Source organism: Panicum virgatum, chromosome 3N, assembly GCF_016808335.1.
Source record: "Panicum virgatum strain AP13 chromosome 3N, P.virgatum_v5, whole genome shotgun sequence".
Taxonomy (NCBI): Eukaryota; Viridiplantae; Streptophyta; class Magnoliopsida; order Poales; family Poaceae; genus Panicum; species Panicum virgatum.
The window spans coordinates 689,410-712,292 of NC_053147.1; the positions used below are offsets into that span (position 1 = coordinate 689,410).

Genomic DNA, 22,883 nt, shown 5'->3' on the forward strand with positions numbered 1-22,883 from the left:
ACAACACAATAATCTGGTTTGGGTAACTAATTTGTTTTCATCCTCTCCGCTGTGGGGCTGATGGGGAAGAAAAATGCATAATAAATAGGCAAATAGCTCCACCTGACTGACTAGTGCCTCCTGTCCTTCTGGCTGTGTTTGTTGAATAAAATGTGACGGACTGCAAACTTCTCTTGGTTAACTGCAACGTGTCAGCTCATCATGTCAACTAAAAAGCCCAACATAGCATTTTTTTTGTCCTGAAATCTGGAACTTCATACGCATATGAAATAATACAAAGCACTGCTTGCTCCAACAAATATGTTGAATATCATCTAACAAAGCAGAGTTGTTGTGCGCTACACACAATCAGACATACAGCATATTTGAATGGTCCATGCATCCATTGATAATAAAGGACAGTTGAGCAGATTACTTGGTGGCATCAGCCAACAGGGTAAATTTGCAGCAGGCCGCTTCAGGCGTCGAGCACAAGCAAGACGAAAGCAGTGAGCCGTAACTGATGCGCAGTTGCTTCATGGCAAAACAGAGTTCGTGGTGGTTGCAGTACAAAGAAGCAGCTCCCATTAGCTCTAAAAAGAATGATGAATTGTGCCAAACAGAAATGGGCCTGGTCTACCTGAAATCAGAGCTCAAATTAGCTACTTCACACAAGAAACAAGTTGGGCAATTTGTGTTGGGGAAAAGAAAGGGACAGAGGGAAACTAGAGTATTACTTACCTCGCAATGTGGTCTGCTTACTGGCAACCGGTTGATATGCTAGCCCAACAGCCATTGCGTTGGCAGCACTTAGATCATGTGCCCCTTACGAATGCATTGTAAACACCTCAATTCAGAATCCTCAGCGTTAACAAGCTCGATTTGACTTTGGATACCCATAAGTAAAGACTGAACACGTCTCCACATGCCCTGAGCAAACTGTACCGTCATAAGTTGATAGTAACATCAGGTGCGCATGAACCTGGAACCCATTTCAAAGAATAAAAAGAGAATAAAAAACGGAGTTAGGAAACATGTTCTACAGTGAATCTACACAAGGAAATGGGTATAACAAACTCACCTGATGAAGCACTAGGAGGCATTCGCCAGTCGCCTACCAAATTAGGGATGTGAGAGACGAGGTGCCAGTCCTCCCCTGTTCCACTCTCGCACCGCCTCTTGAGATCAGGGCAGCCCCATATACTCAAATATCGCAGAGAGGTGAGGCCCTTTATCCCCTCCGGCAAAGATTTGATGCTTGGCACTCCCAGATCGAGAGGTCTTCAAGGGAGGTGAGGCCGCACATGGATTCGGGAAGGCAAGCCAGCCCCCGCGACCCTCCAATGTGGAATCTGCGCAGAGAGCGGAGCTCTCCCAGTCGTTCAGGCAATTCGTGAAATGCATCGCAGCAACTTATACGGAGCACCTGGAGGGATGTGAGACGAACCACTGATTGTGGAAGGCTACTCAGGCTACGGCAGCTTTGGACGGTCAATTCTTGTAGAGAGTGGAGTTCCCCTAGCGATTCGAGCAGCAACGAAATGGCAGAGCATGAGTCCAAAATCAAAGACCGGAGGGATGTGAGGTGACCCATTGATTGGGGAAGGGTGGTCAGGCTATTGCAGTTCCGGATGGTCAACTCTTGCAGGGACTGGAGTTCCCCTAGCGATTCGTGCCGCATGCGAATAGCAGAGCAGTCACTCACTTCTAGAAACTGAAGGGATTTGAGACCTTGAAAGCAGTCTGGTAGCTGGATTAGCTCCAAAGTCACCGCCGTTCTGGGGACAGGAACGGGGAACATTTTCGTTCTCCCATGGTAAAAATCCATCCCAAATGCCGTTCCTCGTTTCCCGTTCCTCGTTCCTCGATTCGTCGTTCCGGAAACTTCGCTTAGCTCACTAAAGTTGACATGCCTTGTAATCCCCTGTAGCATAAGCTTCTTCAGATGGCTAAAACCGAAGAACGAAGAGGCAGACCCGCTGCACTCGCATGGCAACTGCAGCAGCTTTTCATTGCTCCGGTACAATTCCAAGTGCTGCAGCGACAAAGGTAGGTACGGCTTGACCTCCAACTTAGGACAAAGAGATATATCCAGATTCGATACAAAAGCACCAACTCGGAGGACTTGTCCCAAGTGAGGTGTGCAATTGCTGCAGCCACGTCCCTCTTCTCCATCAGGCATGCTCTTCTCGACTACCATCCACACCTCTCCCAGACAAGGCAGTCGCACCATAACTAACTTCACCAGCGAACGAAATGGGCCTCCACTTATGCTCTCGAGAGAAGGCATCCTCCACGGCTCAAGCTCCTCCAAACAAGGCAGCACCGCAAGCCCATCCAGATGTTTCAATTTTGGGAAATCATCTAGCTTCATCACCCTCAAAAAATGGCAAGTAAGGAAGCCCTTGTACTCCACCACCAACATGATTCTGCATCCACCGGGCACACTCCCTGCCTGAATACCCCCACAATGTCCAGCTCTTTAATCCCTGGTGGCGGTTCCAAACCATCAAGTACAGCCTGCTCCAATTTAGTGTTCTCTTCACCCCTGACACACACTCTCCAGTGTAGCTTCAACCTTTGTAAGTTAGCCTTCTGTTTCAAACATGCCTTGCGTGCATCGTCCAGGTGCATCATCCTATGCCCAATACCTGTTATCGCTACATCCTCACTATTCCTACTAAGCTCATAAATTACTGCAAACTTTTCACTGTCACCCCCAACAAAAAAATTCAACTTCTGTATTCGAATAAGCTTCCCTATACCAACAGGCACGTGTCGCAATCTTATACAATCTCCAAGCTCCAAAACTTGAAGCTTCTCCAAGTTGATGATGCCTTCAGGCAGCTCTACTAGCTCCCAACATCGATGAAGGACAAGACACACAAGATTTCTCAGTGTTGTGATACTTGATGGCATCTTCTCAATTTTGGTGTTAGCTAGTTTCAAAACTCTTAGATTTTCAATTCTGCCTATAGATTCCGGCAACACTTTGAGCTTCTCGCAATAGCAAAGATCAATGCTTGAAATATTTTGACAATCACCAATAGAATCTGGTAAACACTTTAGTTCCCCACAGCGGTATAGGTTCAGCTTCCTTAGCTTCTGTAGCTTACTGATGGATTTAGGCAACTCGAGAAGATCACTATATGTAACATGAAGAGCTTGTAAGCTCCAAATATCTGAAATAGCTTCTGGGAGTGCTTTGCATTGCAGTCTTGAAATCACAAGATATTTCAGATTTTTTACCTGCAATATGGCAATGGGTATTGCTTGCGTATAAATAGTTCCCATGGTGATACTGCGCAAGTGTCTTGCGTTCTCCAATGCCCCAAATATTGTGTCATCACAATAATCAACACATACAGAACGTGCTTTTTTAAAAAGATTTTTGGGCGGTAGATTTTGTTCCTGTTCAGTTAAAGAAAAGTATCTGTAGCTCTTGGTAAAAAGGTTGGATCCTTTGGCACATCAAGAGAAATCTCATCATCCAATATGGACCGGGCAAGATCATGAACCAAATCATGCATGCCGCATGTCACCCTCCCATGATATTCATTCACGTCTTGTAGAAAAGACATTTTCATGAGAGAATTAAAGCACTTGTGGCCAATATAGTCCAAGTAATCAACACCAGGCTCAATAGTAATCATGTCATGAGCAATCCATAGGTCAATCAGTTGCTCTTTATCAATCTTGTGACCTTTGGGAAACAATGAACATATTGTGAAGCACTGCTTCAGATGAGATGGCAAATGGAAATAGCTCAACCTCAAACATGCAGATACTGATACACCACTTTCTTCACCCACAAAATGCAACAAGTTGCTGTCTCTCATGGCTTGCCATTCTCCTATCAGTTCCTTGCCACGAAGGACACCTGCCAAAGCTTTAATTGCTAGTGGAATCCCACCACATTTTTTCACAATATCTTTTCCAACATCTACAAATTCAATCCCCAAACCTTTGGGAGGCATTACTACACTTTATTGAAATAGTTTCCAGCTGTCATTTGGAGATAAAAATGGCAAGTCAAATTGATATGCTGATCCTTCTACTTCTGCAACTTTTCTACTGCGGGTAGTGAGTAAAATTCTGCTCCCATATGCGCCAACCTTCAGATATACTATGAATTGTTCCCATAGGATTTGGGACTCAGTCCAAACATCATCCAATACAAGCAGAAACCTCTTTCCAATCAACTTGTCTGAGATTGTTTTGCTCATATACGGCAGTGCATGCTGTCCGGGATTGTTATCAGCAAAAGCTTCAAACAGTTTCTTGACAAGCTTTTCAACATCAAATTCTTGTGACACATGAACCCATAGTCTGACTTCAAAATGCTTCTCTATAATGCTACAATCATTAAAAACCAGCTGAGCTAATGTAGTTTTTCCAGAGCCACCAAGCCCGATGATGGAAATAGTCTTGATTCTTTGTTGGTCATTAGTCTCTACCAGTTTAGATATTATTTGATTCTTCTCTCGGTCTCTTCCGAGCACTGATGCAACATCTACAGTAGGCAGTGACATCATGTTCACAGTATTATGATTCATATCACGAGCAGGATGACTCGCTAGTAAGCTGTTTGCTATTGTACTGAATTCAGTTCTTTGCTTCACAATTTCATCAAATCTCTTTTTGACTGCCTTGAGCTTGTTGGTTGCCTTGCATTGAAGTATAAGAGATTTTGGTTTTGCATACAAGTAGTTGGACACAACACCACCAACATCGTGGGCATCATGCCTCTCGGCCTCCAGCTGAAACTCATCAACAATATCATCAACACCATAAGCTATATCTTTCAACTTTTTAAGCCAATTAAGTGCTGGATCATTTCGCGCAACTTCATCTCCTACTCTTTCCAACCAACAGTTAATCTCCCGAATTTGATCGTTTAGCTCCTCGAGATGCTTTCGGACACCAACTATCGAGATGTACTCCTTGATTAGCAATGGAGCTAGCTTGCTGTCGACAACCTTCAATATTCCAGATACTACGGCAGCTTCCATATAGACCCGTTTTGTTAAGTGTCTTTTTCACTTAAATTTCCTGTGAATAGAAGTTCAAAATAAGCACCTATGCTTTAAAAGCATAAAAGTTTGCAAAATGAAATGCACTTTTTCTCGGAAAAAAAAAAGAAATGTACTAGTACAGATGTTCATCAAGTCGCAACTAATTGGGCTCTATAGCAATTTGATGCGTCTCCATGCTATCTGTATTACTAGTGCAAATAAAGACCTAACACAAGCGCATGGAACAATGGTTGATCAGATATCTGACCTTCAGAAACAAGTGTAGCTCTTTAGCTTATGTTGCTGAAGTGCCTTCTTTGATATTGCAAGCAAACCCTTACAGCCTTCTCGTTCCTATAGGAGACAAAGGAAACAACATATATCTGTGAGGCTGAGGGAGTCAGGCAGCACCCCCATGGTAGATTGGTAGCCCCTGGTTTCATTAAGTCAGGCTGTTTTGCAGCAGGAAACATGGCAAACTAGATAGAGAAACAAAACTACGAAACGAGGTGAACAATTAATGATGAGAAGATTAACATACCACAGCTTGAAGCACAGAAGAATAAACCACGTCGTTTAGACTTTTGGTTGTGATGATGTACGACCTAGTGTTGGACCTTGGGTACCTGAGCATGCTTGGGACGAGGACCAAGTTATTGCCCAAGAAATTACAGGTGAAAGCAAGCTGATTATGTACAAAGCGGCGCATAAATGGACGAACTTAGCAGGAGTAAAGAACCCAAGGAACAGTATCTTGGTTAGAGAGAGGTAACCTAAAATACCTGGAGCTCGGATGTGCTGCTTGTGCCATCTCCAAATTTTACTTTCCTTTCATCCTATACAAGGTGTGCAAATCAGATGTTCCTGGAGCTCAGATGTACTGGCTTTTGCTTGTGGCAGCTCCCAGTGCGGCCCCTCTTGTTGTATGCAGTATGGGAGTATGCTTTGGTAGTTCGGGTTGCTTTGAGCCTAGATCTAGATGGCCACACCCACGGATGAGAGAGGCCCTGATTGCTACTACTTTTAATAAGGGTTGGTTGACGACTTTGAGTCTTTGCTCAAGTGCCAAGAGAATGGTCAAGCAAGGCTGCTGAGATGGAAACGCGTACCAGGAGCGTGCGTTTTGCTTGGGAGCGAGCTAATCTAGCAGAGGGTACCGTGTGGTGTGGAGTCCACATTTCGTTGTAGCTTCCACTACCTTGCCATGCCAGTATGCCACGGCAGGTCGGCAGCGAGCGATGCTAGAAAACTAAGAGCCGTATTAATTTTAATAATGGGAAGACCAAATTAAAACACCACAGCGTCAAGCAGCTTACAACCAAGTATAGAGATAGAGAGATGAGATAGATAGGAATTGAAAGGCAGTAGGCTCACGAGTTGTGGCGCTTGGTTGTCAACTCTAGCATTGATCGTTGTGGAGCCAGCCGAATGCAGGGGAGCGCGATGAGACATCGCAAACTGTATCTGCAAGTGCTCCATACATACAAACACCCCGATACAGGGGGAAAAAAAACAATCTGAAGTAGCAACCCAGCTGATAGAGCAACCGATCCACTCACAAACATAGGAGACACGACAGAAAGACGAAAACACAATCTGATTCATTGAAACACAAACATATCAACAACTGCAACCAGATAAACTCAAACCTGCAACAATGATTCTCAAAGCATCCTTCTATGTACAAAGCTGTAGCTAGAAAAAGCAGCAACACGCCTCAAACCGACGGGCATCAATGCCACAACTTGCCCAAGGTAAGGTTTGTACGTCACGACACACAAATCAAATACAAACCACAGGTCACTGGGCAGTGAATGGAGTACATACATTCTCAACTGAGCGACCGCAGAACCGGTACGAGCAAGACCACATTCAAGGAACATCACGCAACTTAAACCTGACAAAAGTCAGCCTAAAAATTCTACGGTGAAACTATCAAATGTCACAAAAGTAAAAACAAGTAACAAAAGGAAACTTTCAATATGCAAGTAAATGACTAAACTGAATGCAAGATGTAACTCAACAGAACGACAAATTGGCAGATCAAAATATTACTGTTAAGTCAAGAATTGAGGGGTTGCAATCAAATATGACATACCGCATTTGAAATGTGATAAATACCGACATGTCAGTAAGAGTGATTAGCACAAAAAACAACATTTGCAGAGGATAATAATTAAATATAAATTAGTAAATAACTAGTAAGTACATATACCTATCATGATGATTGATGCATAAGTGGACAAGTATCAATGATAGACAGACTTCACTCCTATCTAATTAGAAGACAGATTTCCTTTGCCCTGCTTAGTTGAGATGGATCACGCAGCCAGCAGCCTATTAACAGAAATTACCCTAGAATGAACGAACTAAATTTGACGAGTGAGGCCATCACAGGTTCTCTACACCCATACCATCCATTCAACCAAGTTGCTATATGCGGAGAAGGCAACTTAAATAAAAAGCACTGCGTACACAGTAAAATAGAAATACTACTCTTAGCATAAACAGAAGGAAACCATATCATAACTCCTGGACATAGGTAACAAGCAAAACCATACATAAGAGACTACAGAATAGTCTTGAATATCTGTCTCACATTTCATATCACAATGTCAAAAAAAGGTTCGACACTAGGCTTAAAAATCTAAACATGAAGGTAAAGCGGCAGCTAGATATAGAACCAGATAAGTTGCTCCATTGATAGAACACGAAGCCAAGAACACCCGCAGTGACCTGGCAGATTGTGATGCGCGAAGCAATCGCTCAACGGTACGACTTTTGGAACCTGGCGCGGGCACCGCGACCACCGAACTTCTTGGGCTCGCAGCGCCTGGGGTCGGCGACGAGGAGGGTGCGGTCGTAGCGGCTGAAGATGTCCTTGACCTCCTTCTTGGCGGCCTCATCGACGTACTTCTGGAAGTAGGCGACGAGACCCTTAGCGACGGCCTGGCGGATGGCGTAGATCTGCGACGTCTTGCCTCCGCCGCGGACGCGGATCCTCATGTCGATGTCCTTGAACCGGGAGCGGCCGGCGAGCATGATGGGCTCGAAGGCCTTGAGGCGGAGGATCTCCGGGCGGATCAGCTCGATGGGGACACCGTTCACCTTGATCAGCCCGCGCCCGGGCTTGGTGTAGGCCACGGCCACGGCCGTCTTCTTGCGGCCGAAGCACTGGACGGTGCCCGCGGCCGGGCGGGTGAGCACGGTAGCCATGGTTGCGGTGGCGGCTGCTGGGATCGCAGCGGCAGCGGCGGCGGCGCTAGGGCTTTTGCGGCTTGAGGAGGGAAACGAAAGGAAGAACGTTTATATAGCCTGGAAGCGTTAGGGTTTTGAGTGATCGCCGCCGCTCTGAGGACGACATGTGGGGCCTAAACGAATAGTTGGGCCGGGCCCAAAAGAAGACCTATGGAAGTTGTTATGGGCTGGATTAATGGGCCCGGAGATAGGTTGGGCGTCCGTATGATAGTGGGGCTTTTGGTAAGGCTTCTTTGCTTGATTTATCTATCTGAGCGAACCTTTTTTTTAACGGAGAAATGTTTTTGCCAAAAAGATGACTTTTCTATGTGAAACTGTTGTGGGTTTGTACGTAGTCTTGATTGTATTGCATGGTCTGATTGTGTATTATATTTTACCTTTACAGTTTGCTTACAATCATGGTTAACATGTTACCGTGTTGGGTTGTAAATAATATTTTCCCTTTGATTTCCTTTTAATTTGCCTCTAAGATAATTTATTTGGACCATGCTGGGCTCATTTGTTCAATTCACTCTATTGATTTATTTCAGCGTATAGTATCTGTTGAATCCTTTGCAGATCTTAAATTAGCTCTTAACATCACATCAATAGCTATGCACATGCTTCAACATTTAGAGAAATTATGGCACCACCACATGCCAGCCGCAATATGCCAATAGTGCCTGAATAAACTAGAGAAAATAAAATCCGCTACATGATGAGTACATAACAGAAGAATGTGGTTTGACCCCCACAATGTTCAAAAACAGAAAAACTATGTCTCTCTTTCATAATTACACTGAATACACGTTACAAAAACAAGAAGCTTTTGACTTGCCAGTATACGCTTCAACTGGACCAACAAATCCTAAGTTACACGTCTTTTCTAAGGATAACCTGAATATTACAATCTATCTGTTATGTGCAACCGAGAAAATCTGTGAACCTGGGTCAGTGAGATGTTGATTAGATATAAATTATATTGACCAACAGAGACAAGACACACACACCCCCTTTCTTTTTATTTTCCTCTGTCAGATCTTGAAAATCTACTAGATCTATGCACCTTCAGCTGAATTGCTGGCACCCTTCTAGCCAGTGCGTGCCAGATCATCTGGACTGCATCATCCTTCTGGGATGGATACTGATACTCAAAATGTTTATCCACCTCTTTGATCCTATTCCACATCCTTGTCCATTGTTGCTTGCTCACACCACTAATCAAACTCATCAGGTAACCCTTTTTGACAGCATCAGATGATCGGACAAAGATGGAGAACTTTGAATAATCCAACACATCCTCGTAAGGTAGCTCAATGTCGTCACTGATGATAACAGGGACACAGTGGCTCACTATCGCATCAAACAGACGATTGGAAGAAGGGGTGTCCCCAGCAATGTTTAAGCAAAATTTTGATGAGTGCATTCCTTGGCTGGCTTTGCTAGCCCCATGGTCCTGGACACTTCCAAAGGAAAAATAAACATCTTTTTCGTCTTTGAGCATATAATATAGCTCCTGTCGAATGCTCCCACCCTGGGTATAGATGATGCAGCACGTTAGCTTATGAAGATCACCAATTGTCACAAAACGACAGAGGCGCTGAAAACAGGTAGCAATGAAGTTCTTAAATCAGAAAAATCACAAGTAGCTAGCAGTAATCGGAATTGGTTCGCAGTCTTTTTGGCACAGAATTTTCCTACAGATACTTCATACTTAGCATATGTAGGCCAATTGGCTGGCAAACTCCTGTACTATATCATACTTAGCATATGTAGACCGATTGGCTGGTAAACTCCCGTACTATATCATACTTAGCATATGTAGACAGTAGACCGATTGGCTGGTAAACTCCTGTACTATATCGTTTGTTAAAAAAAAATCAAAGGATTGGAACATGGGGCATATGCTAATCTTTAAAATATCTAGAACTTAGATAGCTTGAGAAACAAACAAAAACCAGGAGCCTTTCTGACAAAGATGGAAGATCAAGAAAGCCTTGTGTAAACCTCACTGAAGATTATCAAATTATACAAACTTCATCCAGAGGTTCAAGCGTTCAGATAAGGTGATGATCTAGATTAACAAGGAAAGAGCATGTATGCATAAGTCTAACCACCTTGATGAGTTAATGGTAGATATAAGATTCTGGATAAAAAACAAGCAACAGAATCTATATCCATTTATGCTACTCTCACTGTACAGCTAATTTCACCGAGGTTCCAAATTATGCTACTCACACTGTACAGCTTGCTGCTTCCTAATGTGATTTACGTTTGAAAAAATTTACTAGGAAAAAAAGGAGTCTTCAGCACCAAAGACAAGTTTCTACGAGTATAATGTTCAATACTTGATAGCTTCATAACCATTAACTCATAACCAACGAAGTTAATCACCAAACTACTAGTATTTTACGATTGGCACCACGTCGAAATGTAGAATCTAAGGTTCCAAACTCATAGCAAGCACAAATGCACAATTACCTCCTTCCTGTAAATCGCTCCCCTGAAGTAGAGCAATGTTGGTCGGTGCTCAAACCCAGCCGAGTCATTGACGAACGTCTTGGCCATGTGTTTGTATGGCGCAATGACATCCTTCTCCAAGCTGGCCACCCTGGGGTGGTACCTCCCGAAGTCCGACAGCACAAAGACCGCCGACGACAGCGCCGCCCGGGCGTGCAGCAAGCTGTTGGGGTGGTGCGCGACGATGACGTGGTCAGCGCCACCGTACCTCCTCCACTCCGGCCGCGCGCTGAGGTACCTGACGAGCTTCTCCTGCAGGACCTTGTCCCTGCTGACCTTCTCCGGCAGCACGGGCCTGGAGTGGCGGTTGTAGCTGAGGGAGGCGAAGAAGGGGACGAAGACGAGGTCGGCGTCGCGCGAGTCGGCGACACGCACGGCGGCGCCGCAGGGCGCCGAGGACGAGGAGAGGAGGTCGAGTGTGAGCCAGTACGCGACGCTGTGCTGCTGGTTGAGACCCCCGGGGTACCGCGGCGGCGGTGCAGCGGCGTCGTTGGTGAGGTCCAGCCAGACGGAGTCGGGGGAGGGCGGCGACCAGCCGAGGAAGCCGAAGTGGAACTCGGGCGGCAGGTCGTACATGAAGACCCTGACGGCGGCAGCGCGCGGGTCGCATCGCGCCGCACCGGCGCCCGGGTCGTCGGGGCCGCCGTTCTCGTCAAGAAAGGAGAGCTCTTTGCGGGCGCCGGTGGTGTTGGAGGAGGCGCCGGCGGTCACGGGGGCGGCCGCGGCGGAGACGGCGTGGGGCGGCACGGGGAGGCCGGTGTCGGCGGGGCGCCAGCGAGCGCCGGCGGCGGCGAAGAGGAAGATAGTGGAGGCGACGAGGACGGTGGAGGCGACGAGGACGGTGGCGGCGGCGAGCGGGAGGAGGAGCGTGCGGCCGCAGGGCGCCATGGAGGGGCGCAGGTCATCGCTGGACTGGAGATGGTGGAGTAGGAGGAGGAAGGGGCATGGCGGATCGATTTGATTCAGGAGGAGTGGAGTCGCTGCAACATGTGGAGCGACAAGGGGGAAAGGAAGAGGAAGGTGGTTGGTCAGGTGGAGAAGGAAGGAGGCAATTCCCCGTGGTCTATTATAAAAGTTCTTACACCACTTAAAAAAATTGCAGCATCATCCGAGTCACTATTCCTACATGCCACTGCCGTTAGTTTTTTAGGAAATGGCAGCTAACAGCAGTTTAAAATATCCTTTTTGCCCCTCTTACAAGTGGGCCCCGCAGGCCAGTCTTCTTCCATCTCTCTCCCTTGCTCGCTTCTGCCCGCTCTCCTGGCGACTGGCATCTCCAGCTTCGCCTTGCGCTTCTCCTGCGGGCTTAGCCCCTCGGCCACCTCCACCTGCACCGTGAACCGCACCACCGCGCTCGCGAACGGCCGCTCCGTGGCCAGCGCCGCGGCGCCATCGTCCTCGCAGCGCCATCCTAGGAGGCAGGCCAAGAGGAGGCGCTTGACGAGGCCCTCGGCGAGGAGCGCGTCCACGACCTCCTTGCGGCCGTAGTAGTCCCCTCCTCCGCCTCACCCCTCTCCACTGGCCCCGCGCCACCGCCGCCGCCTTCCAGCTCCACCCCCACGCCTCACGCTGCCGGACCTGCGCAGGTCACCCACCATGGACGCGGCGGCGCCAATCTTGCGCCCATGTCGCCCCTCTTCCCTCTGCTCCTCTTCCCCCGCCGTCCTCTTCTCCTCCTTGCCCATCCGCTCGAGCGCGCCGGGCGCCGCGCTCGCCAGCCGCAGCGGAGCTGGCCTGGGTGCCGCGCTCGGCAAGCGGCGGCCGCCTCCCTCCGGACAGCAGGGGCCCGGCCCTCCCTCCCTCCCCTCTCTCTCTCCCCTACACCGGCGGCGAGGCGAGGCGGGGCCCGTGCAACGCAGCTCCGGCCCGCACACTGCCTCCCCTCCTGCCGCCGTTGAATCCCGGCAGCCGGATCCCAGCGCCGCCTGCCCTCCGTTCCCTCCCTCCCTCTCGTCTCGTCCTCTGCTCCCGGCCGCGAGAGGGAGGAGCAGGGGCGGGTCCGCGGCCGCGCCACTCTGCCCCACCGCTCGCCGCGCGACCCACTCCGCTCCACCGCCGCCGCCAGGAACAGGTCTGCCGCGACGTTGCCCTCGCGCGGCGCCTGCCCCTACCGGCGCCCCGCACTGCGCCATGAAGCTCCGCTATCTGCACCTCCGACCGCGCGAGCGGGTGGGGGGAGCTGCAGCTCCGGCAGCGAGGCGGGCAGGGCAGGGCGAGCTCCAGTTCCGGCCGGCGAGGCAGGTGGAGGCGCGCAGCTCCGGCCGGCGAATCGGGCAGGGGCGACCTGCTGCTCCGGCCGGCGAGGCGAGCGGGGGCGAGCAGCTCCTCCGGCTGGCGAGGCGAGCGGGGGCGAGCAGCTCCTCCGGCCAGCGAGTTGCAGTCCTGGCGCGAGAGGGAGGAGCAGGGGGCGCCACCGTGAGAGGGAGGAGCACAGGGGCGGGTCCGCGGCCGCGACACGCACAGCACGCACGCCGGCGTCGCTGTTTCGGTGAAGAGGGAGGGGTAAAACGGGCACTTTCTCTTCCTCTGACAGTTCAAAACGAATCTGACCGACAGTCAACTGACAGAATTGGACGGCAATGGTATGGAAGTCTAGAGAAAATTGGGATAGTGGTTGGGTAGGAGCTCGAACTTTTTTAGTGGTATAGATGGAATTGAGAATTTTTATAATGGCTTCAGGGAATAGCCTCAGAAGGAAGCGCTTGTGCTTCCAGAAGGAAATTTTGGCCCAAAAAGGCCCATGGCTCAAGCATCCATATACGCATGGCAAGTCTGGAGTCTAGACTAGTGCAAATCTGCAGAGAGACCAGAGATATTACTGCAATGCAAGTCCATCCGGCCAGCGATGCAACTGAATCCATCTGTCTATCTTCTATTTTAGCTATTCCGTAACGGCGACGACCTATTATTATCTTTCATCGGATCTCTTACCATCTCTTCTTCCCTCTGCTTCCATCATCATCTTGGTCTGCACAATTATTATTTAACAGTTCTGAGCTGTTGCATTATACTGCCACGATTCGGGTGGTTTCAATCGGTCGCCCGTGCATCAAGCGCTCAAGACATGGCCAAGGGCAAGCCAATGGCGTTGCTGCTGATGATCTGCTTCCTCTTCCTCTTCCTCTTCCCGCTCGCTTCCGCCGCCGAGGTATGCACTTGACTTGGTTGACTAGGTGATCAGATCCTTTGGTGGAGGATTCTCTTCTTCATTCTATCTAGCTTCCATGCATTGGCGTCACGACTTGTACATAATAATTTACATCTCCATACTCCATTGTTGTCGATCGATCTGAAGATCATCGACTATAATGGTGTCGTCAGTGAAGACCTGAACAATGGTGACGACATCGACAACCACCACAAGGTAACGCCTACCTTAGCTTTACCATCACAGCAGAGAAACAAACACATATATGAAACTTAATAGTACACAGATCGGCTTTTACAAACTGTGAGATACTACATAACCTTCTGATGACTGATCTATCTGCTGCATCGTGTCTTGTTGTGCAGGGCAACAACGATGGCAAGGGAAACTGAAACTGCATGCAGAGTGCGGGGGGGAGTGCAGGCGGCGATGCTCCAGACGAACCACAAGAAGCCGTGCTTCTTCTTCTGCAACAAGTGCTGCGCCAAGTGCCTCTGCGTGCCTCCGGGAACCTACGGCAACAAGGAAACCTGCCCCTGCTACAACAACTGGAAGACCAAGAAAGGAGGGCCCAAGTGCCCTTGATGCCTTCGTTTGTTGTTTGGCCCGGCCAGCCCCGTAGGAATAACTTTGTTCAGTTCAGTGCATGATTTGGGCCATCACTTGGTGGGCTTTGGATAGGTCACGGCCTGGGATTATATGTTCTCAGAATTGAATTCTTTTACTAGTGCGATGAGTAGAGCTGGAGTGCTAGACTGAATGATCAATGATGAGACGTCGTCTTTCTTAATCCTTGCCCGGCATTCGTTTTGAGTTCTGACTTAGTCCTCCAAGACACGGGTTGCTTCCTTGTCATTAAAGACTTAAAGAGTTGTAAAACCCATCACTAGGACTAGCTCCAAAAAAACTGCACACCATCAAATCATCGCTATACTATACCAAAACATCAAACAGGATTGCATGAGTAACAGTTGACTTGTCACATAAATCAGGACCAGATGCCACTCCACTACTGAATACTGCATACTGCCGTTGGCAGGCCAGGCACTAGCCATTGAGCAGAGATGGACGATGCCGTTTGTCCTTCGAGGGGAAGGTGATCCTGGCACTCCATTCCATCCGTCTGGTTTCTGACTTTTGGATTCGGTGTGCCTGCAGTGGCCTGCATAGCCAATCAACTCAAAGGCTTGTATCTTTCAGTCAGCCCATCTGTTTCTCGGTGTCGCTGGTTGCAACGCCCGATTGAACACGAACCGGAAAAGCGACACCATCCCCTCCACGAATGGCAGACACGCTGGCCCTAGCTAGCTCCAGTCGCCACCTTCCCCTCCCCTCGCTCACTACTACCTAATTGCATCGATGGATCGATTTGACGCCCTTGCAGATTCTCAACTAGTCACAAATATATACTTGCATCCACTGCAAGCAAGGTTTCTGAATTCTTGCGTCTTAGGTCCTCGAGAACACACGTTCTGAATTCTGACGAATTTGCTCTAGCTTTCTCCACAAAATCACACTGCTGGTCTTCCTGTTCTTCACATCTCAAGTCGCTGTTGCAAAGCTGTTCATCCGATTGCTGCGACAAGCGTGCACTCGTGGTGGATCTGTCAAACATCGTCGATAGAAGAAGAGAACAGCTAAGCTCCCATCCAACCAAGTTAGCGGTGCTTGGAGCCAATGCAAGCTGGCCGAAAGGAAGACGACTTCAATTGCACGCAACTCCTTCACATGCAGATTCACATCCGTGATCCGTCGCAAAGGGTGCCAGCCAATGCATCAACCACTGTTCCCCACACCGTACCACACCCACACGAAGCACACGCACACACCAACAATTGGTAGGGGACCTTCCTGCTGCCTTCACATCCATATCAAATAGTATCCCATTTGTTTGATGCTAGCCAGGGTGAGATTTTTAAACATGATTAGTAGCACAAGCTGAATGATTCGCCAGTGACTGACGCAAACAGAAACACTGTACATCTGATCTTCGATGGCACTGGCCAGGAAAGCAGACATTTTGCTGGCCAGAGGACACAGGGCAATGGCAGAGGCGATGAGGCTTCAGTGACTGTGTCCCATGTTGGCATTTTGTTTGCATGATTTGATTTGATAGGTGGTGTGGGACCGAAGCCGGCGACCAGAGGGGGGTGAATGAGAGCCGATCAAAATTTCTTCCGAAATTCAAACCGTCGGCCTATATCCCGAAAATCACCCGAGTCCTCAAGCGTTCTGGCCAAAGTTTGGAATAGCTATGGAAAAGCTAATTCAACACAAAAGACCTCGAACGAGCGAGCGAAACCACAAAGCAAATCGGAAGCGAATCGGGAAAACTGCAGAACTGATCTGCCTGGACCGGTCTGACCGGTGCGCTCGACCGGTCTGACCGGTGCGCTGGACCGGTCTAACCGGTCGTACCTACCGGTCTGACCGGTAGCACCCAGAAAACCCCCGAGAAATTGGATTCAAACGTTGAATCCCAAGCAAACGACCACGAAAACCGATGAAACTTGGGGGATTGCTTCGCCCCTACCCCGTGAACATATCCCCAAAAGATCTCGTCCCAAAGATCAACGAATCGTGAGAATTATGGGGGAGATCAAAAGGGATTGGGGTTTTCTCAAACACTCAAGAACTCGAATTTAAACATGCCAGTGATTCCAGAGGGTTTAGATCAGAGTTGGGAGCACGGGAATCAGAGCAAAGAACTCGAGGTCTCCTCTCAATCAAGTGTGCCAAAAACGAAATCGAAAATCCATTGCACAAGGCACAAACCAGGGGATTGAATCAAATCAAAAGCCCAGAGGGCACGAGGAGGATAGGGCCTCCTTTCCCAATCAAATCCCTTACAAGGTTTCAACAATCCATGGACAAAATCAACTCAAACGAGAGGAACAGAGGGAGGAGAACACAGGGGCGGCGGCCTGGAGAAACAGAGAGTCCACGAACAGATTACAAAAGCCGCAATTAACCTAACACAAGTGAAGGGGTATTTATACCCACGGGACCGGTCAGACCGGTACGCTGGACCGGTCAGACCGGTTGGTTAGACCGGTCAGACCGGTGCCAGGGACCGGTCAGACCGGTTGGCCTGCAGCACCCCATGTACAACGATCTCATCCGACGGCCGAGGTTCTTTCTTCGAAACGAAGTCTTCTCCGCGATGCCGCCGTCTTGATGAAGATCCAGTCCGCGGTTTTGGAGGGTCCGCGAAACCCAGGTAGGTGGCCGGTTTTGAGAAAACCGCCAAAACCTCACGCGCGGGAAGATTCCCGCCTCCACGCCGTGGCCCTAGACGCCGTTCCCGCCTAGGCCTTCTGACGGCCCTAGACGCCGCCCGACGCCCGTCACCTCCTCGCCCGCAGCGAGGCCCTAGACGCCGTCGACGCCCGTCGCCTCCGTCAGTCCCGAGACCGACGCCCGTGCCTCCACGACTTGGCGTCTTCAACCGCCGTCCGCCTCCTTGGTTTTGTGGCGCAAACCAAGAAACCCGCCTTCCGTCGCCGCTTGCGCCCTCGATCCAGGAGTGGACGCCCCAGCTGCCGCCCGGTCCGAGCTCCGGTCCCGGCTGCTCTTCACCGCCGTCCACCGCACGGTCCATCGGCCACAGCACCTCCACGGCAGCTCCCCGTCGACACTCGACGCCCGTGTACCTGCAATCCAAAGACCAAGCACACGATCACACCGCACGGTTGACAATTCACTCATCACAAGCAGGATAGAGTACTCAACATTCCTCAATCTCCCCCTTGATGAGTGCATTGTCAACACACTACAAACGAACCAAGAGAAGTGAAACCAAAGAAGAACAAAGAAGCACGAAAGAGAAGAACTCAAGCAAGTGACAAAAAGCTCAGAAAGGCAAGAACAGTCACTTACTCAAGCAAAGATCGATCCCCTAAGACAAGGGCAACGGCTCGACGCAATCGATCAAAAACCGAAACATGACTCCTCAAGGACAGAGGTAACGCTCGACGCAGTCATGCAAGCAGCAGAGGGAAAACGAGAAAACCAGGAGCCAAAACCAAAGCAGAAACTCCCCAAGCAAAGTTTTTCCCTCTCACAAGTGCAACTCTCCCAAAATGATGCACTCTCAAAGCCCTGCGCACAACAAGTTTTTCAAAAATCAAACAAGTCTCCCCCTTGTTCGATCACTTCTCTCAAAATTCTCACCCTTGTTGGCACATGCACACATCAAGCCTAAATACACCTAAAGCTCCCCCTGAAGCTGAGACTCCCCCTGAACAGATGCCATGCCATGAATGCAATGCAGGAGGTGTAAGTGAAAGCATTCAGGGATACAAGGATATGAGCAACATCTAGTCACAAGCATGTGTGCATCCATAAACAGGACCTGCATCTAGCTCAACAGGGTATATCAAATCAGTCTAGAGCTAGGCAAGTTCAGTTTAGGAGAAATAAAAGCATCACCCATAATCTAGCACTAACAAGTAGGGAATGAAAAACAGTGCTACTCATACTCATACAGGTGAGCCAAACCAGCCAAAACAAGTTGCCAACATTCATTTTTCAATCAATTTTTATATCAAGCAATTCTAAGTGCCAGGGGTTGAAAGCTTGCCATGCTTTACTTAGCAACGAGGCCAAGCCTATGCCAAAAGACAATCAGAAGCTTAAAGCACTCGTTTCAGTCATGCACAGCCTTGCCCGGGTTCTCACAAGTGCAAAGTGAGCCGTCCCGAAAGCTCGATCAGTGCGACAAGCAATCCCACCTGGATCTTTTCAATCCATTTCCAGAACAGTTCAAGCAATTTTATCAGATTTAGATCATTTCAAATATGAATTGCTGAACGAAAGGCCACACTAGCATGAATAAGATAGCAAAGCATATCAACACGCCCTAACATGCTAGTAGCCAAGACAGGGTGATCATGTTTTCATATTTTCAAATCAAAATAGCTTAACTCAGATGATATCATATACACAGTGGAGCAAGCTATACATGATCAAGTTTATCAACTCACACTAGCAGGCACTAGAAGATCATAGCAATGTATACAAGAATGCTAGTGCAAGTGAGACAATGCAAAATGCAAACATGTACAAAGCATATGCACAATGCAACTACCAAACCTAGAAAACAAAGAGAAGCAAATAAAATCTACAAAGCTAACCAAAGAGAAGTCAGCAATCAAAAGGGGTAACAAACCCCAAGCTCCCCTCGCAAGCGAGCAAAAGTGTCCTGCTCTAGCGGTTTGGTGAGGATATCTGCGGTTTGCCTCTCTGAAGGGACATGGATAAGGTCTATGTGTCCTCTCTCATGGTTGTCTCCCAGGAAATGGAATTGGATGTCTATGTGCTTGGTTCTGGAGTGTAGGACAGGGTTCTTTGCAATGCTAATGGCCGACATGTTGTCTACAAAGATAGGAACCCTACCGAAACTCAAGCCATAATCCTGTAAGGTTTGTTTCATCCAAAGTATCTGGGAGCAGCAGCTAGCAGCGGCAACATACTCAGCTTCTGTGGAAGAAAGCGCTACGCTAGCCTGCTTGCGAGAGGACCAAGACACCAAAGATGTACCGAGAAATTGACAAGTGCCGGATGTCGACTTGCGATCCAACCGACACCCACCGAAATCGGCATCAGAAAAGCCCACCAAAACCAGAGAAGAATCCGCAGAATACCAAAGACCAAATTCAGGGGTGAATTTCAAATACCTGAAGATGCATTTCACCACCTGCCTGTGGGAGGTGCGCGGCGAAGCCTGATACCGCGTGCAGAGGCAGACGCCGAACTGGATGTCCGGTCGCATCGCCGTCAGGTACAGGAGAGAGCCGATCATGCTCCTGTACTCCTTCTGGTCCACCGCCTCGCCGTCCAAGTCCTCATCAAGCGCTGTAGATGTGCTGATCGGAGTCGGCTGAGGAGACAAGTCACTCATGTCGAATTTCCGCAGCAAGTCTCTAGTGTACTTGGCTTGATGGACAAAAGTGCCCTGAGGAGTTTGCTTGATCTGCAGCCCGAGGAAGAACTGCAACTAACCCATCATGCTCATCTCGAACTCCCTGGACATCTGCTCAGAAAACTTGGAGACAAGAGCGTGAGAAGAGCCACCAAAGATAATATCATCCACGTATATCTGAACTAAAAGAAAATCAGTGCCAGATCGCATGAGGAACAAAGTCTTATCAACACATCCCATTTTAAAGCCCTGAGCCAGCAAAAAGGTTTTCAATCTATCATACCAAGCTCTAGGAGCCTGTTTCAAATCGTAAAGAGCTTTCTGAAGTTTATAAACACGGTTTGGAAACTTGAGATTTTCGAAACCAGGGGGTTGTTTTACATAAACCTCTTCTTCGATAAAACCATTCAAGAAGGCAGATTTAACATCCATTTGGAAAACCTTAAAACCCTTGGAAGCAGCAAATGCAAGAAATATTCGAATAGCCTCCAAACGAGCAACAGGAGCAAAGGTTTCCTCAAAATCAATACCCTCTTTTTGGCAAAACCCCTGGGCAACAAGACGAGCCTTGTTTCGAACAACCAAACCATCCTCACCCTGCTTGTTTTTGAAAACCCACTTCGTTCCGATGGGATTACAAGCAGGTGGAGGCTCGACTAAAACCCAAACTTGGTTTCTTTCAAAATTTTCAAGTTCCTCATGCATGACATTGACCCAATTAGAATCAGAAAGAGCGTGTCCAATATCTTTGGGCTCAAAAGAGGCAACAAACGCTGAATGAGCAAAGCCAGCGATACTTGTTACCTTGGACCTGGTGACTCGCTCGTTGAGATCACCTAGCATCTGTTGAGGTGGATGGCGGCACTGAATGTGACGCGGTGCTTCCCGTGTTGAAGTCGCCTCCTCCTCAACCAAAGCTGGTGCCTCTTCAGGTGCAGCTGGTGAAGCCTGAGTCACGTCCTCGAACAGCCCCCGTGAAGTAGACGTAGTCGGATCGGGCCGTCGTCATCGTCCGAGCTCGTAGCAGAGATAGCCGGGTCCACAGCACGCGTGGTAGCCTCAGCCTCGCCATCTGCAGCTTCTTCCTCCTCATCTTCAAAGATGGAGGTGTCGAGCTCATCATCTCCTGCAACTTCAAAGACAGAAGAATTGCACGGTGCAGTCTCGTCGAAAGTGACCTCACAAGTCTCTCTGACGATGTTAGTATCAATAATCAGCACACGGTACGCTCTAGAGTGAGAAGCATGATCGAGAAAAATACCGTCAGACGAGCGAGACTCAAACTTATCAAGATTTCCATCTTTCAGCACAAAACACCGGCAACCGAAAACTCTGAGATGGTCAACACGGGGCTGGCGTCCAAACCGCAACTCATAAGAAGTCTTGTGCATGAAAGCACGCAAGAAAATGCGGTTGGACACGTAACAAGCGGTGTTAACCGCCTCAGGCCAGTATTTGCGAGGAGTCCTATGCTCATCGAGCATCGTCCTCGCCATCTCAACCAGCGTCCGATTCTTCCGCTCTACAACTCCATTCTGCTGTGGAGTGTAGGGAGAAGAATATTGGTGTTCAAGCCCTTGATCACTGCAAAAGACATCAAAATGAGCGTTTTTGAATTCTGTGCCATTGTCAGAGCGGATCGCTCGCATGGCCTGGGGTAGCTCGTTTTTCAATCTCAAGATCAAGCCTCGAACAAACTCAAAAGCCTCATCCTTGGTTCTCATGAAAAAGACCCAAGAATAGCGAGAAAAGTCGTCCACAATCACAAGCACGTACCACTTCCCACCAACAGACATCACCATGGAAGGACCAACAATGTCCATGTGTAGCAACTCTCCAGGGTGAGAAGTCATCACTTGATTAACAGACGGATGAGAAGCGGCAATCATTTTCCCGTGGCGACACGGATGGCAAACAAGGTTCTTCTCAAACTTCAATTTGGGCAATCCTCGGATCAGGCCAAGTGAGCTCAGTCTCGACAACAAATCGAAGCTCAAATGTCCTAGTCTCCTATGCCACCTCCACAAATCAGAAGAAGAACCTGCCATCAAGCAATGAGAAGGGCCAAAAGGAGTTCCAGAGAAGTCTACCAAGAAAACTCGATCGCGAGGTGTAATCCGGCAAACCAAATCTCCCCTGGAATCCAAAACACGTGAACAGCCCTCTTTGAAGCGAACCTCAAACCCCTCATCAAGAAGTTGCGAAACAGAGAGCAAATTAAAACCAAGATTCGAAACCAAAGCAACTTCTCTCAGGGTAAAGCGATCAGAAACCCGAACAGCGCCAAGTCCACATACCTTTCCTCTTCCATTATCCCCAAACACAATGTACTCCTTTGAGCGCATCGGGGTGAGGCTGGAGAACCATTTGTCATTTCCGGTCATGTGGCACGAACAACCGGAGTCCATGATCCACCTGTTCTCCAAGCCTCCGACCTGCACATCAGTAGTGAGACAAAGGGTGAGCAAATGTCTCAACACTGGGGTTAGCAAAGTGAGAAGCAAACCAGTGTCGAGCCATTTACTCTACAGAAGGGTTAGCAAAACCAGACAAAGCGTATCCCCCGTCCCGTCTACCGCGTGACTGACGAACACCACCGCGAGGAAAGCGTGGAGCCTCAAAACCTCCTCCAAAGCCTCGGTCTCGTGGTCCATAGCCGTACTGAAAACGACCAGGAGCACTGCCGGCAAAGCGACCACCTGCTGGAGCACGGTGACCACCACCGTCTCCCTGACCTCCACCTACACGGCGCGCCCTAGCATCTCGCCTATCACCACGCCGAGAAGGACCATGCACCCGAGCAGAGTACATGTCCGCGTTCCGTCTCTCCTCACAGCCCGCTTCCTCCTGAAGCAAAACTCCTCCAGGTGACCTTCCCTGTCACAGAACTCGCAGTGGTACCTCACCTCACGCTTGGGAGGTGGAGGCCTAGCTTGCGGACGGGGAGGAGCGGCCCTCTTCTTCTGGGCAACCTGGGCTGTGGTAGCAGGAAGCGTGTCGAGGGGGTTCCTCAGCACATTGGGCTTTGGAACCCAAACCTGCTTCTGCGGAGGTGCTTTTG

At 49.0% G+C, this 22,883-nt stretch overlaps 3 protein-coding genes across 9 annotated transcripts; all 3 read right to left on the reverse strand.

Moving 5' to 3' along the window:
• Window positions 1-204: 204 nt before the first annotated feature.
• LOC120663443 (disease resistance protein RGA2-like) lies at window positions 205-7,323 on the reverse strand. 7 transcript variants are annotated; one of them, XR_005670508.1, is made up of 6 exons: window positions 5,777-7,323; window positions 5,536-5,620; window positions 5,263-5,348; window positions 1,061-5,031; window positions 721-961; window positions 205-619 (listed from the first exon to the last, which is right to left on the reverse strand). XR_005670508.1 is itself a non-coding variant. In XM_039942258.1 (4 exons), the coding sequence occupies exon 4, from the start codon at window positions 4,989-4,991 to the stop codon at window positions 3,966-3,968; it is 1,026 nt and encodes a 341-aa protein (XP_039798192.1). In that variant the 5' UTR covers window positions 4,992-5,031; window positions 5,263-5,348; window positions 5,536-5,620; window positions 5,777-7,323; the 3' UTR covers window positions 3,867-3,965. The 7 variants fall into 7 exon arrangements, 5 of the variants coding, with proteins under 5 accessions (XP_039798192.1, XP_039798193.1, XP_039798195.1 ...); XM_039942258.1 differs by lacking the exons at window positions 205-619; window positions 721-961 and having other exon boundaries at window positions 3,867-5,031; XM_039942259.1 differs by lacking the exons at window positions 205-619; window positions 721-961 and having other exon boundaries at window positions 3,867-5,031; window positions 5,536-5,629.
• Window positions 7,324-7,478: 155 nt separating this feature from the next.
• On the reverse strand, window positions 7,479-8,286 carry LOC120663445 (40S ribosomal protein S16-like). Its single transcript, XM_039942264.1, has 2 exons — window positions 8,249-8,286; window positions 7,479-8,218 (listed from the first exon to the last, which is right to left on the reverse strand). The coding sequence occupies exon 2, from the start codon at window positions 8,208-8,210 to the stop codon at window positions 7,761-7,763; it is 450 nt and encodes a 149-aa protein (XP_039798198.1). The 5' UTR covers window positions 8,211-8,218; window positions 8,249-8,286; the 3' UTR covers window positions 7,479-7,760.
• A 614-nt stretch (window positions 8,287-8,900) lies between these two features.
• Window positions 8,901-11,793, reverse strand: LOC120663446 (probable arabinosyltransferase ARAD1). Its single transcript, XM_039942265.1, has 2 exons — window positions 10,713-11,793; window positions 8,901-9,765 (listed from the first exon to the last, which is right to left on the reverse strand). Exons 1-2 carry the CDS (start codon window positions 11,637-11,639, stop codon window positions 9,253-9,255), a joined length of 1,440 nt encoding a protein of 479 aa, XP_039798199.1. The 5' UTR covers window positions 11,640-11,793; the 3' UTR covers window positions 8,901-9,252.
• Window positions 11,794-22,883: the final 11,090 nt, after the last annotated feature.

Excerpts from the sequence above, each read along its gene's own strand:
- LOC120663443 (XM_039942261.1), bottom strand. The coding sequence starts at position 4,991 with ATGGAAGCTGCCGTAGTATCTGGAATATTGAAGGTTGTCGACAGCAAG.
- LOC120663445 (XM_039942264.1), bottom strand. The coding sequence starts at position 8,210 with ATGGCTACCGTGCTCACCCGCCCGGCCGCGGGCACCGTCCAGTGCTTC.
- LOC120663446 (XM_039942265.1), bottom strand. The coding sequence starts at position 11,639 with ATGGCGCCCTGCGGCCGCACGCTCCTCCTCCCGCTCGCCGCCGCCACC. Across the intron at positions 9,766-10,712 it reads GAGCGATTTACAGGAAGGAG|GGTGGGAGCATTCGACAGGA; the intron begins GTAATTGTGCAT and ends ATCTATACCCAG.